Genomic DNA, 13,129 nt, shown 5'->3' with positions numbered 1-13,129 from the left:
AGAAATTCTGTAGCGATTTCTTAACTCCCCACTAGTAGTCTAAGAGAGGTCCATTTTCCACACTTTAGCCAACTCTGGTGTTACTAACCTGACCAGTGCGGCTGGCTCATTCTCCACAGTCAGGTCTCGGCAAATGCTACTCCTCAGAGAAGCCTTCGCTGCCCTCCTCAGCCAGAATAGCTAACCCGCCTCCCATGCCCCAGGCTCCCTGAGACCCGTTATCTACCTTATTTTCTCTGTAGGACTCATCACTCTTTGAAGTTATAATATGTACTTGTCTACTTATTTGTCTGTTTCTGCTCCTCCAATATAAACCTCCGGAGAGCAAGCACCCTCCCTGACTTACCCACGGCCTGTGTGTAGTACAATGCCTAGCATGTGGTAGGTGCTCGATAAACTTTGGTTAAATAAATGTATCCCCCAAACCTTGACCATCATTCCTTCTGAGAGTATGTTGAATTCTAACATTTACCAGGTTACTAACGTCTCATTCATTGTTTACTTCTTTTCTCCAGCTCCCCTACTTTATGAATGAGCTAACTCTGACAGAACTTGACATGGGAGTGGCTGTGCCAAAAATCCTTCAGGCCTTCAAGCCTTACGTTGATCACCAAGGTAACTCTTAACTATCTCTAGAGAGGAATTGACCCTTTATAGTGTTAGAGTGTTAAAATAGCTCCATCTCTGCAGATTGAATACCAACGCTTTGTGTTTAGAGGGAGCTGGGAATTTTTTTTAACTATTTCATGTTGATTGTCTTTTGTTCTTAACAGTTATAGCCTTAAACTGATGGGGAACAGATCAGGACTCCTCCTCCTAATCTTCTAGTCTCTCGGATCCTTACAGGTCCTTCTCCAGTCCAAAGACACCCATGTGCCAGTTAGTGGTGCCTGAGCTTTTGTGTAATTTAGAAAACAGCCCCTGCCCTAGATGGCTGCAACCCCTGCCAGGGTGAAAGGTAGTGGGCTGGATTTAAGCCCCGCCCACCATCATGGGCCTCATGTGGGCATCTGCCCCAGGCCTGAACTCTTACCAGGAGCTGCCTCTCCTCATGTGAATTCACATCTTTCCCTCACCCCAACTTCAGGGTGCAGATTCTTTGACCTTCATGTTTTACATCTTTATGTTCCTTACCACTCCTAGTAGGCGCTGATTAAGTGTTTGAAAAATGAAGACATATGTTGTCAAGCAATATTTTGAGAGTAAGGCTCTCTGCTGGAAGAAAGTTTTCAGATTGGATTTTTAACACATGCTACTGACACATTATTTACACCTACCCTTGTGGGTTGGAGGAAAAAGAGTTGATTAGAATGTACAGAGAATTTAGATAAAATTATGATGTAAAGGTTTATGTGTATTTTGTGGTATATGGTTTTAAAGAACCGTGATGGAAAATTTAATACACGGGAGTTTCCTGAGAAGAGTGAGCCAGGTAGGCTAGATGAGTTTGTGACAGGCAGGAAGAAGTCTCCCTGTCCTGGCGGCATCAGACCTCTTCTAAACGAGCCTCTTTCCACCTGAACTGGGTTTACATTATTCTTCCAAAGGCTCAGGAGCAAGGTAGGGGAAAAATAATTACAGCTTTTCAAGAGAGTGATATTTGTTTTGAAGTAAATGTTTTGTAAAATTTAGAGACGATAGCATCTTCTTTTGTCTATGTCTGGTTATATCATATGGCTCTTGAATCATATTTAGTGAAATCATTTTCTGTGTTGTATGCATTTGATATAAATACAAAGAGTTGATTTCTGGCACTACAATTAGCGCTGCTGTTTCTCTCGCAATATTTCAGCTGACAGTGAGCCCATATTTCCATGTTTTCAGCATTACATCCATTTCAGAAAAGATAGACCAGACTATTATTTGCAAATCCAGAAGTCCACCTAATACCTACATGGTGAGATCGCCTGTAACCACTTAACTATGTCTACACTTTGATAAATCTGAGTGCTCCTGGGTTTGGTTAATTTCTGGCTAAGATAAAACTAGAAAGGATTATTTGCAGATGGTTTAGCTAGGGTTCTTTTAACCACATGTGAAATTTTAAAAGATGCACTATCTGTGTGTTGAGTGTGTAGCTAGGATCTTTGCCCCTTCGGCATATGGGGGCTGCCTGTCTTCCTCTGGCTCCGACGGGCTCTGGGTTGCCCTTTGCTCTTTGCCTCTTTAGGAATTGACTTGTAACCAGCTGGTAAATGATCAGCTATCATAAACCTCCTGAAAGTCAGGCTTAAAGAAAGTAAATAATATGTGTACATACTCTATTTTCTAATGTGTTAGCAGTCTCTTATCTCAGGACTGTCTTTTTTGTTGAATTAGTGGAAATTTCCAACGAGAGTGAAACAGGCCACGGCTGGGCATTGTAGCCTCTGAGAAGTGCCCCTGTGGCTTTGAACTCTGCAGCCTCCCAGGGCAACTCTGTCAGGCTTTGAGTGAAATTCACCAAACGCTTAAGTCTAAAGTCTCTTTCCTGTTCTTTCCGGAGCAGGAGCTGCAGCAAGACGTTTCACTATACAGATCAAAGCTTTGCTGGTTTTTAATTCATTTGAGGCTTTAACCCCTTTCAGGGCAAGTTTTAGAGATCTGCCTCCTCGTATAACAAGGGAGGAAATGTTACTAAAGAAAGGAATGATAAAGACATAAAGCCTGTGGGTTTTAAAAGTTTGATCAAATTCTGTTTTTCCAAGTCTGCAAAGTTCTGTTATAGTAAGACAGAAATGAACACAAAGGAAATATGTGTTTTGGATTCCATTGCTCTAAGGGAAACTTTCCTTTTAAGGAAATTAAAATTAGGAGTGACTTGCTAAAAGTGACTGAAAAGCAGAGCTCACCTTCCAGGGAAATGCAACCCAGGTTGAAGCCTCAGCAGCTCTAAGGAGAGGTACCTCCTGTGGGATCCCTCTGCCCCCCCCCCCTTTTTTTTTTTTAATGTTTCCTAACTTGTGCTTGTTTGTTGGAGGCACATGGCTCAGGAGGGATATTTGGGCCAGAGCTGGTTGGATCACTCTGTCCTGGGGGTGCTCTCCTTGAGGCAACATAGAGTGGTGGTTCTGAGCGCCAGCCCTGTGGCCTTGGGCAAGTTCTTTAGACCTTGTAGCTAACTCTTCTCTCAAGTGAGAAGACTCATAGCACCTACTTGGTAGGCTTGTTGTGAGGATTAAGTGAGTTAATACATGAAAAGTACTTGGAAAACATCTGGAGCAAGGCAGCGCTGTGTAAGTGCTAGCTATTGTTGTTTTTACCATTATTAGTGTCACCTTCACTGCTGCTGCTGCTCTTGGAGAGTTCAGAGGGTGGCCATGGTGTCCAGTTGACCTGTCCTACAGCCTAAAGCTGGCAGATCCTACCAGAATAAATGGAAAGTGAAATGCCATCCTCAGCTTTTGTGGCCTTGCCACTAAAGGAAGTAAAGTCTGTATTTCCTCTGAATGAAATTACACATTGGCCATGTTGGCCTGTCCGAGTTCCAGGACACACAGCTAGTTTCTCGTGTAGTGAATAAGGTTAAATGATCACCTTCCCCAGGACGTCTTCACTCCCCACCAATGGCAAGTGGCTGGAGATAGAAAAGATCTGTCCCTTGGAAACCAGCTGTGCACCTCCTGCCTTATCTCTGACCCCTCCCTTCTCTGCACACACCTCTCACCGTGGGTGTTTATGCGTTTACGTACTTCCTTCAGGCCACACGGTGGAGCCCAGAGGCCTGTCTCTGTTACCCTCCCTCCTTGGAGGGGCCTCCCTCCCCACCCCTCATCCTCACCCTGGGCTGCTGTTTCCAGGCCCTGTCCTCTGGGGTCCACCAGGCCATGCCTCTCAGCCAAGCTCTTCCAGTTTTATTAACTTTGATAGGGTAATGTTTGCTTCTTCATTCAACAAATGCTCATTGTGGGGAAAGCTAGAATATTTAGAAATGGTAAAAAGGAAAATAGTGCCCGTTATCCCACCATTCAGAGACAGCCAGGGCGACCTTTTTGGTACATTTCATACACTTTGGTACATTCTCTCCTAACCTTTTTTCTCTTATGGATGAAAATTAATTTAGAATGTATAGCTCTTTTTCAAACCTTTACAGAATTGGACAGATTGACTATATAGACTTGAAAGGGCAATCAGAGATCACCTAGCTGGACCCTGCTGTGTTTTAGATGTATAAACTAGAGCCCAGAGTGGGAGTGAGTTTCCAGAGGTCACCCAGCAGCCTCACCTTTCCATCCTGTTCCACAGCTTTGAGGCCAGTACCATAGGGTCACCAAGAGCACTGGCTCTGTGGCCAGACCACCTACATTTGGGGCCTGCTCCTTCCCCATCTAGCGGCAAGACCTTGGGGAAGTTCCTAACCACTCATCGCTCGGTTTCCTCATCCATAAAGTGCTGTTGGCAGTAGTGTCTCCTTAGTCAGTTGTGGTGGAGATGAAATGTTACATGTAAAGTGCCCAGAGAGCATATGTGGCACGGGGTAAGCCAGCAGTGTTTGCTGCTGCTGTTTGCAAAGCTTTGTTGTTAGTAAAAACTTCCTGAAGGGGCTCGGTGGGGAAAGCTGTTCTGTCTCCTGGGACCAGGGGTATCAGTGGCAGTGTCAGAATGAACCAAGGATGTGAACTGTGACCCCTCAGGTTCAGATTAATTCATCTGAGTCTTCAGGACGCTTGCTGCATGTATTTAAGTCTGCAGATAGTCACTGAGTGTGGACAGAGTACTGTACCATTTTTGCCCGGTGTCAAGATACCCAAATAACAACCCAAGTTTTGACTGAAGGTGTCGGATTCTGTGGAAAGATTACCATGTTGCACAGAAATAGGAACCTTGTCTGTCTCCAGAGATGCCCTCAGTCTTTACTGGTGGTATCCACCTTCTACAACTCGTCTTCCAGACCTTAACCTATAGTGCCTGGTGCCTTTGTCCAGTTCTGTGACTGAAGTTACTTTGCCAACTGAATATTGCAGAAAACTAGAACGAAAATCAGTCTGTGACCTGCCTGCTCCTCCCACTACACCCTTGTCCAGAGCAGACGTTAGGAGAACAGCTGCTTGGGGCTGAGCATGGTGACAGGGCAAGACTGTAGGGCTCAGTGCTGACAGGAATGGCACGCACACTCTGACTAGATTGTATTGTGGAAAGAAAAACTACTTTTTATGGGAAGGCAAAAAAAATACCCTTTTGTGGAACTTGGTGGTAGAGGAGAGGAGACTCTTCATTTGTGACTATGCCAACCTTGAAAGTCAGAGCTGTTTCTAAGAACGGTTACAGGTAGACAAAGCTAAAAATGACATCTGTCCTAAAAGGCACAGCCAAATACAAGGGATGCTAACTTTCTGTGGTATCTGAGGGAGCAATATGGCACCAGTCTGTTTGTCAGGAACAAAACAGTCACCCTTCTAAGAGCTGAATAACTCACACATCTGTTCTTGGTAATATATCATTAAATGTTCCGTTTTAAGGAGTTTTGTTCGTCGGATGCCAAATGTTGGCTTTCAGGGTGAAAATCAGCCATTAATAGATACAGGTAGAGGGAAATGGAGGAGCAGATAACATGAGGGCCAAGCTCAGGTGAGCAAGGCTTTAGGTTCTTGTAAGTCCTGAGCACAGGTGCCCCATTTCAATTCAAAACCTATTCCAATGAGACTAGTGCCTTTTAGTTATTTTAATAGTAAGAAAACAGTGAACTGCTGAGTGAAACTACTAGATTTATATGGCCATGGCAGGACTGTTCCTGAGGCCATGGGGTCTATTAAATAGAATACCAGGGAGAAGGCAGAAGAGCCTCTGTTCTAGTTGTCTCGTGATACGCACCAAGGCATGTTCATTATCTCTGGTGGCATCACATTTGGTCTGCACCAGGTGGCCCAGACCAGCTTCACTGTTCAAGTATAAACTTCCTGAGGGCAGGGATTCATCTCAGTGTCTTTAGCTCTGATGTCTTGCATTAAGAACTCAATAAACATTTTTGGGGAGAGTAAGCTGTAACTTGTCACAGTCTCCCTCTGAGTAGTGGGGGTGGTAACTGATCCTTCTCTCATGAAGCTGAAGAGTGAAAACACAGCCACCTCAGCTCCTCACAGGTCCTTGCGTGAAAACTGACTGAAGCTTGTCATCGTCAGTTGTGTTTCCTCTGTTGCAGAATAAAGTGGCAGTTTTATAGGGACTTGTTATATAGGTAATCAGGCGCCACCCTTCACCACTGGAAAGCCCCTCAACATGAGGACCCCTTCTGTGTGGGAGGACTATTATGGACTAAATGTTTGTGTCCCCCCCTAAATTCATATGTTGAAGGCCTAACCTGCAATGTGATGGTATTGGGAGGTGGGGTCTTTGGAGATAATTAGGTTTGGATGAGGTCATGAGGGTGAGGCCCTCATGATGGGATTAGTGCCTTTATAAGAGACAAGAGAGCTAGCTTGCTCTCTCTGCGCCATGTGAGGACACAGCAAGGAGATGGCCATCTGCAAGCCAAGAAGAGAGCTCTCACCAGGAACTGAATTGGCCAGCACCTTGATCTTGGACTTCCAGCAGAACTGTGAGAAATAAGTGTTTGTTGTGTAAGCCACCTAGTTTATGATATTTTGTGAGAGCAGCCCGAGCTAAGACAAGACTCTTTGTGTTCATGCCTTTCCCAGAGAACCTGTCAGGACTAACTGCCTTACTCCTATTTAAAGGCTTAAAACATTGTCCTGCTCCTCAGCTTCTGGTTTTTGTTCTTGCACTACCCAGAGCAGATGGTCCTAGAAAGCAGCATTTTAAATAAAATGCCTCACAAGAAAGTCTTAACATTTGTCAAGAACACAAAAGAAAAAGCTGTGTAACTACATTCATCTATATTAGTAGCATCAACTCAGAGTTAAAACACCACTCATGGAACAGTGTGTGTCCCCATCTTCACGTTGTTACTACATTTATCTCCAATGGGAAGACAACCTTTCCAGTAAGTGCAAGGCAGGAGCTTCCTGCCTCACCCATTGTATAACCACTTGGTCTCAGCTCCAGGTTGTGTGTGTTCTAAGGTTTTCACAGTGCTTTTTGTCTGCTGAATCATAGTCACAGAAGCAAATTTTTCTTTGCACCTAATGCTAAAATAGTCTTACCCTCATCTGAATGCAAGCCCATCATATTAAAGTAATTTATTGGAATACTTACAGTTTATATGTTTTTAAAAGTTTCAAACCATTCTTGACTCCTTCCTGTTTTCACTGAGAACCAGGGCTGAGCAAGGCCTGTATGTATGTCTCAGGTGACATATACAATGATATAAAAAACAGACTCCTTTCCCCATGCAGGGGCTCGGTCAGATGTCCACGCCTCCTCCCCTCCCCAGCTTGGACAGAGCTCTCTGGCTGCCCAGTGCAGCCTCTTCCCTTTTGGCCCTGCAGCCTCCTCTGGTCTGGTCCCTGTCTGCCATGGCAACAGCAGCGCTAGGCTGGAGCAAGGAGTGAGAAAGTGGGCCGGCAATGGCAGAGAAAGGGAAGAGCCCTGGCCAGGATGTGCCAGGTGCTGGACTATACACAGCAGTGTCATCTCCCTTGTGCAGATGAAGAGGGCGGTGCACAGAGCTCAAGAAAATTCCAGTGGAATTCAACGCCAGTCCATGTGACTGGGTTCCATGTGCTTTTCCCTCTCTTCTCTGCCTCAGCCTCTGGCAGAGAGTAGGGGGCGGGGGAAGACTAGACCACATGTCATTGGGTGGAATGGGCCAATAACTGGGGCGTGGGCCAGCAGTTTATTAAGCCTGTATCCATGTCCCCTCATTTAAAAAACAGACAAACAAACAAAATCTTCCACTTTATAGGAAGTAAAATTCTGGTGCCTTTACTATGACAACCTTCAAAGGCAATACATACTAATAATATTTATTGGAAACCTGACTAGGATTTTCAAAAGAAACGATTGTGTCTGAATACGTACAGCAACCAGGTAGTTTGTCTATTGATTCTCAAGTTAAATAAAGCTGGAGATAAACAACAATAAATTCTCTATTGATGTTCTATTTAGTTTCAGTTTAAAATCTATTAATAGCAAGCCTTCTACCCCAATCCCCTTTCTACTGGAACTGATTAAGGACTAAATGTCTTTATTAAAGCAGACATTCCCTTTATTTCCAGTGACAATACCTTTGAAGGGCAAGCTAATTAATGTTTTTTAATTGCTTAATGTAAGCAAGAAATAAAGCAGTTTTGTGAGTTGCTGCAAAGAAGACAATCATAACTGATCTGCATATCACTTAATTAAACAAGGTCTTTAATGGAAAATAATTACCTTCAATTATGAAAAAAAAGAATTTGTTGAAAATAAGATGGAAATTATTCTGCCTTTGGTGAGGAATTACACCATTAGTGCTTCTTGAGGTTCAGCAAAGCTTTTATCTGAGATGGTGGCCAGATAGGGGATAGGTTATTTACTGTAATTGCTCAAAAATGCTGCTGTGTGTGAACATTGGTTTTAGATTACTTTTCTGCTTCCTTTTAGATGTTGACATTTGTCTTATGAGAATCTATAAAAGTTTATTAACATTTAAACACCCCCTTGAAAGATTACGTTTTGATTGAAAGTCCATGAGGTATTATGGAGGTCTGGGTCTGAAAAATCACAGCATAGCCTGTCCTACCTGTTGAATCATCGAATCCTCATGTAGAAGGTTGTGAGATGATCCCTGTTTGCATTTTAGACTTCTGGTTAGTGGCCACTTCAGCTAGTGGGCCATCCCAGTGAAATGCCACAAAGCTAAAAGCCTGTTAGATACTATCTCACTGACATTAGTATCTTTTCTAAGGAATAGGTTTTTAAACTAAGGTCCAAAGTGGTTACCCAGCTTTATCTGGAAAAGCCTAGACCGAATATAATTCTTTTGTTTCCATTACTAGGCAATTTCCAGAAAGAAAAAGGTTCTAAAAGTTTTTGTCACTATCCTTATCCTTCCAAGCTAAATATGAACCATTTTCCATGCCCCTCTCCCCAAAACCACTAGATAATTTTAAGAGAGACTGTGGTTGTCACATCTGTCTTTAAAGAACAGCCCAGCTCGTGCTGAAGTCTCTGTACCTCTCTTCTGCCTCGTAACTGACTGGGAATCAGGAAACATTGACCTGGTTTTGCCCTGGGTTGTGCCATTTCCTCCTGCTGGGAGTGTGTTTTCTTACTAAGTGTGAGAAGACACCAGAGGACAGGACCCTTCTAGCACTAGCATGTATGCTGAGCTCACTGTGACTGTTTTAATGGATATTGAAATACTGGCAATTTGCCAAATATGTGAACCATTTCCAGAAGCTTAGCTTTTCACAATCTCCTCTTGTATGCACTGGTAGTACAGGTGATATATATCTATAGACTTTCAAATGTGATGCCTTCTTAGATACTTTAAAATATGAATTTTTATACTGTCATTTATAGTCATGTTTTTTGCGGTGGGGGGGAACCTTCTGTTTTTTTCACCATTTCTCCAGGACTCTGGATCGATTTGGAAATGTCCTACAATGGGTCCTTTCTGATGACTCTCGAGACCAAAATGAATTTGACCAAACTAGGTAAAGAGCCTCTTGTTGAAGCCCTGAAGGTTGGAGAAATTGGCAAAGAAGGGTAAGGGGCTATATGAATTTACTAATCCAACCCTGGGGAACTGAACTCTCCCTTAGCCTTTGAGAAGCAAGTTTGATGGGTAATAGTCCCGGATGTTGAGTGAGCCTTTACCTAAGTGCTTCTGGACCACAAAAGGCTTCAGGGAATGGATCCCTAGTTTTATCCCCAGCAGACTGTGAGTCCCCTCCTCTGCTGAGTGCTTTTGGCCTCAGTGCTGCCAGTGGGGCACACAGTATCGATTACCCAGAAAGCATCACTGACTCAGACCAGCAGGGCAGGCTCGTCTGCAAAATAAAATGCTCTCTGAAGAGAACTGTCATTTAGAAAGTTCTTCCTTCAACCTGCGGCCACAAACAGCAATATATGGGCCAGGCAAAGGTCCCTGGGGGGTTTATCTGCTTTAATCACAAAGTCAGAATTATTTATAATTAGACGATTGATTTTGTAGCCAAGAGGGTGCTCCTAAAGTGTTTTGAGACGAATTTTCCCTAAATAATACAATATTGATTTGCTTAGTAAATTTTTCTCTTTATAGAAGATACTGAATCTGCTGCCCAGAGCTTGTCTGATTTAGTAAATATTCCAAATTTGTGAGCCAATTAATGAAGCTTGATTTTTTTTCCTTAAATGCCTAAAATGGATAGCCTAGAACTTTTACATTCCCACACACCTTTAAAACGACTGCTTCCGACTACAAATTTAAATTGGATAATTGTTTTTACTGAAGTAAAAGTGCTGACTGGAGTCTCTTTCTCATATCTTTAAGCTCTTTGCATGAAATTAACAGTGTGATGATAGGAAGACACCACAAGGAGCTACCTTCTCAGGGCCTAAATATAAGACAGACTCTTAGATTATTGCTTAGTTAAGATACTGACCTGTTGCTTCCGTTCATACTTGTGGTCATGGCAGATGGAGGGAGTTGGCTTATATGTTCAAGAATATCCTTTTACTTAGATTATTCTGATTTACCCAGGTTACTTAATGAAATGTTCCTATTTTAATAATTGGAGAATTTCACCTGCTGATGCAGTCTAACCTGTATCTGTGCTATTTTCCTTTCATTTTTCTGCTATTTGTTAAAATGTGTTTGGATTCGGCAATCTGCGGATTGTATTTTCTGGTGAGTGGTGTTTCTCAACTCTCCGTGTAGCGTTTCATACCCTGTCAGTGCTGAGTCTCGTTTGGTCCCATGTGGCACCACTAGGAACCTTGTCCTTTCATCACTTTCTTGGACGTAAAGGAACAGTTTGTAGACCTGAGCAGATTGAGATCAGAAGTATTTTAAGAGTCTCTCCTGGCAGGGAAAGTTGTACAAACTTCTTCAATTTAAATTGCTGAGGTCCTGCTCTAGTCCTCTAGTCAGACTCGACTTCTGTCCTTGGACACCCCCACCCTGGCACCATGCACAGCTCAGCATCATCGGTCCAGCCTCATGACAACACAGTTGCAGAACCAGCTGCCTATAAAATGAAGCACCTTGGGCAGAAGCAGTCTTGAAAATGAGGTCTAACTAAATGAGAGCATGACAGAGCAAACTTCTGTCAGAAGCATTTGTGCAAGGAGCCCTTTCTGGAAACTGCCCTATGCTAGCACAGAGCTGCTGGGACTCCATTGGAAAGGGGAGTCTTGGGCAGCATGTGGGGCCCCAGCAAAGCCGGGTCCCTGAGATCCTGGCCCCTGTTATTCATGTAGGTCTCTTGGCACAATTTCAGGTTCATAAACTCTGGCTGATCAGAGGATGGACATGTTTTCTGAGCAAGCGGTGCTTCTCTAGACTGCATGAAAAAAATCCTCTGCTGTAGGAATATGATGGTATTACATTTAATTTGAAATGTATTTATTTCTAAAGTACTATTTTTTTTCCAGTAGAGTCTGATATAAAATGTTTTGCTTCTTCCTGTGAGGGTGTTAAATTATATATTGATGTGTAATTGGCTGTCATTTAGTTTTAAAAGCAATGAAAAAAATGCAATCCAAAAGCAGTTCACTTGGGAGGAAAAGGCCTAGAAAAATGGACCCTTAATTTGTTTTTGCAGAAAGGACCCCTTTGGGAATCTGAGCGCTCTGGATCCTTCTCCCAGAAAATGCCTACAAATGTACTATTTGGCTCACAATTTCTAGGAGCATCAGGAACCTCTGAAAGCCCATCCATAGCTAAGAACCTAATCCCAGAAGTGATACTAGAATCCACTTTTTCACTTCCTCAGTCATGAGCATCTGGAGTCACTCTGAGGCTCAATACCAGAGGAGAGACAGAAGTCAGTATATAATACATAGTTGTTATTGAGGATGTAATCTTTGGTATCGAAGTGTTCCTTAATAGTAAACCTCTCCGAAGAGCAGCTGCCTGCAGAGTTGGCCAGCAGCCCTTTTCCTTCAGGCCCTCCCTTTAGCCCGTGGCTGCCTATCTCAGGGTCTCACTTCCCTGCAAGGGCTTGTTTCCTGCTGTCCTGCTCTGGCAGGGCCTCTGCTTTGTCTCACTGCTTGTTCAAAGTCCCCTTCAAGTGTGCAAATGATTGTGCCCTTGGGGAGTCTCTGAGGAGATGCTGCTCAGCCTGTGAATAGTCCTACTTACTGGTAGGAAGTTTGTTCATGACTTCACTTTATTACCCTGAGGGTGATAGTGAGAAATTGAAATCCATGTTGCTTTATTCCAGTCAAGTCCTTTCCCTTGAAATGTGGGTACACTTTATATTTGCAGACACTTTTTCCTTTAGTCTTTTTATTTCCCAGTTAGTCTTCTTTTTACAGACTGTAGTTAACCTTGGGGCAATAAGGTACTCCAAATGTAATTCAGGTAGTGAGCTGAGCAGTCTTAACTTAGGAACTGACCCGAAGAGGACCAAAGTGAGTCAGTAAGGGAAATGTTCTGCATGTTGGATGCTCTTTAAATGAAAAGTGGCATTGGAGTGGAGCACTTCCTGTAAGGCACGTGGCCTGTGCTCGCTCTGCCGTTGCAGCCTCAGCCGGCTGTGCGAGTCCTCATTTGGAGGCCCCCTCTGACTCCGTATTGGATCACTAGTCCCCAGACCACCACCACCACCTCACCCTGAGGCCCCTGATGTTCTGGGAGCTGAGTGCCTGCAGCCCACACTGTGTCTCAGTCTAGTTCTGTGAGTGAGTGTATACACGTGTCTGTGGCAGATGTATAGGACTTACTTCTCTCAAATAAAAGAAAATGGATACATTCTTATGAGTGTGGGCCCCAGCCAACAGTCACCTCACTGGGCTGTTTAATCTAATTATGCATCCTTCACTTAAAGCTTTGTTTCGGAGCTACTTTTTAGAATTGCCTCCAGAGTCTGTGACATTCTTTTTTAACTATCCTGAGTGACAAAATCATCCGGCTTTGTAGGTAAATTGGATCTTTGAGAAATTGCTAGAAGTCCTTCAGAGGCGATGGTGATTATGAGACCAAGGAATAAAATGTTTAGTCTACGACTGTATCAGTGATAAAATTAATTCACTTTCTTATGTATCTGACTCTGAGCACAGTTCCAAAAAGATTTTTAGCAGAGGCAGCAAAAGTGAAATAATCCTTTTAAAGTGTCTCTTTGAAAAG

At 43.3% G+C, this 13,129-nt stretch overlaps 1 protein-coding gene across 10 annotated transcripts in view; it reads left to right on the top strand.

The window, feature by feature from the left end:
* The window catches only part of TEX2 (testis expressed 2), a 103,778-nt gene that overhangs the window by 80,286 nt on the left and 10,363 nt on the right, over window positions 1–13,129 (top strand). For 8 of the 10 annotated variants that reach the window (XM_070483466.1, XM_070483463.1, XM_070483465.1 and 5 more), the window contains 2 exons: window positions 516–615; window positions 9,432–9,564. In XM_070483466.1, the coding sequence (XP_070339567.1) occupies window positions 516–615; window positions 9,432–9,564 (233 nt within the window). The remainder of the gene's footprint in view (window positions 1–515; window positions 616–9,431; window positions 9,565–13,129) is intronic. The other 2 variants (XR_011493897.1, XR_011493896.1) reach the window with 1 other exon arrangement.

This window comes from Equus asinus, chromosome 13, assembly GCF_041296235.1.
Source record: "Equus asinus isolate D_3611 breed Donkey chromosome 13, EquAss-T2T_v2, whole genome shotgun sequence".
NCBI lineage: Eukaryota > Metazoa > Chordata > Mammalia > Perissodactyla > Equidae > Equus > Equus asinus.
This window is presented reverse-complemented; position numbering and strand designations above follow the sequence as displayed.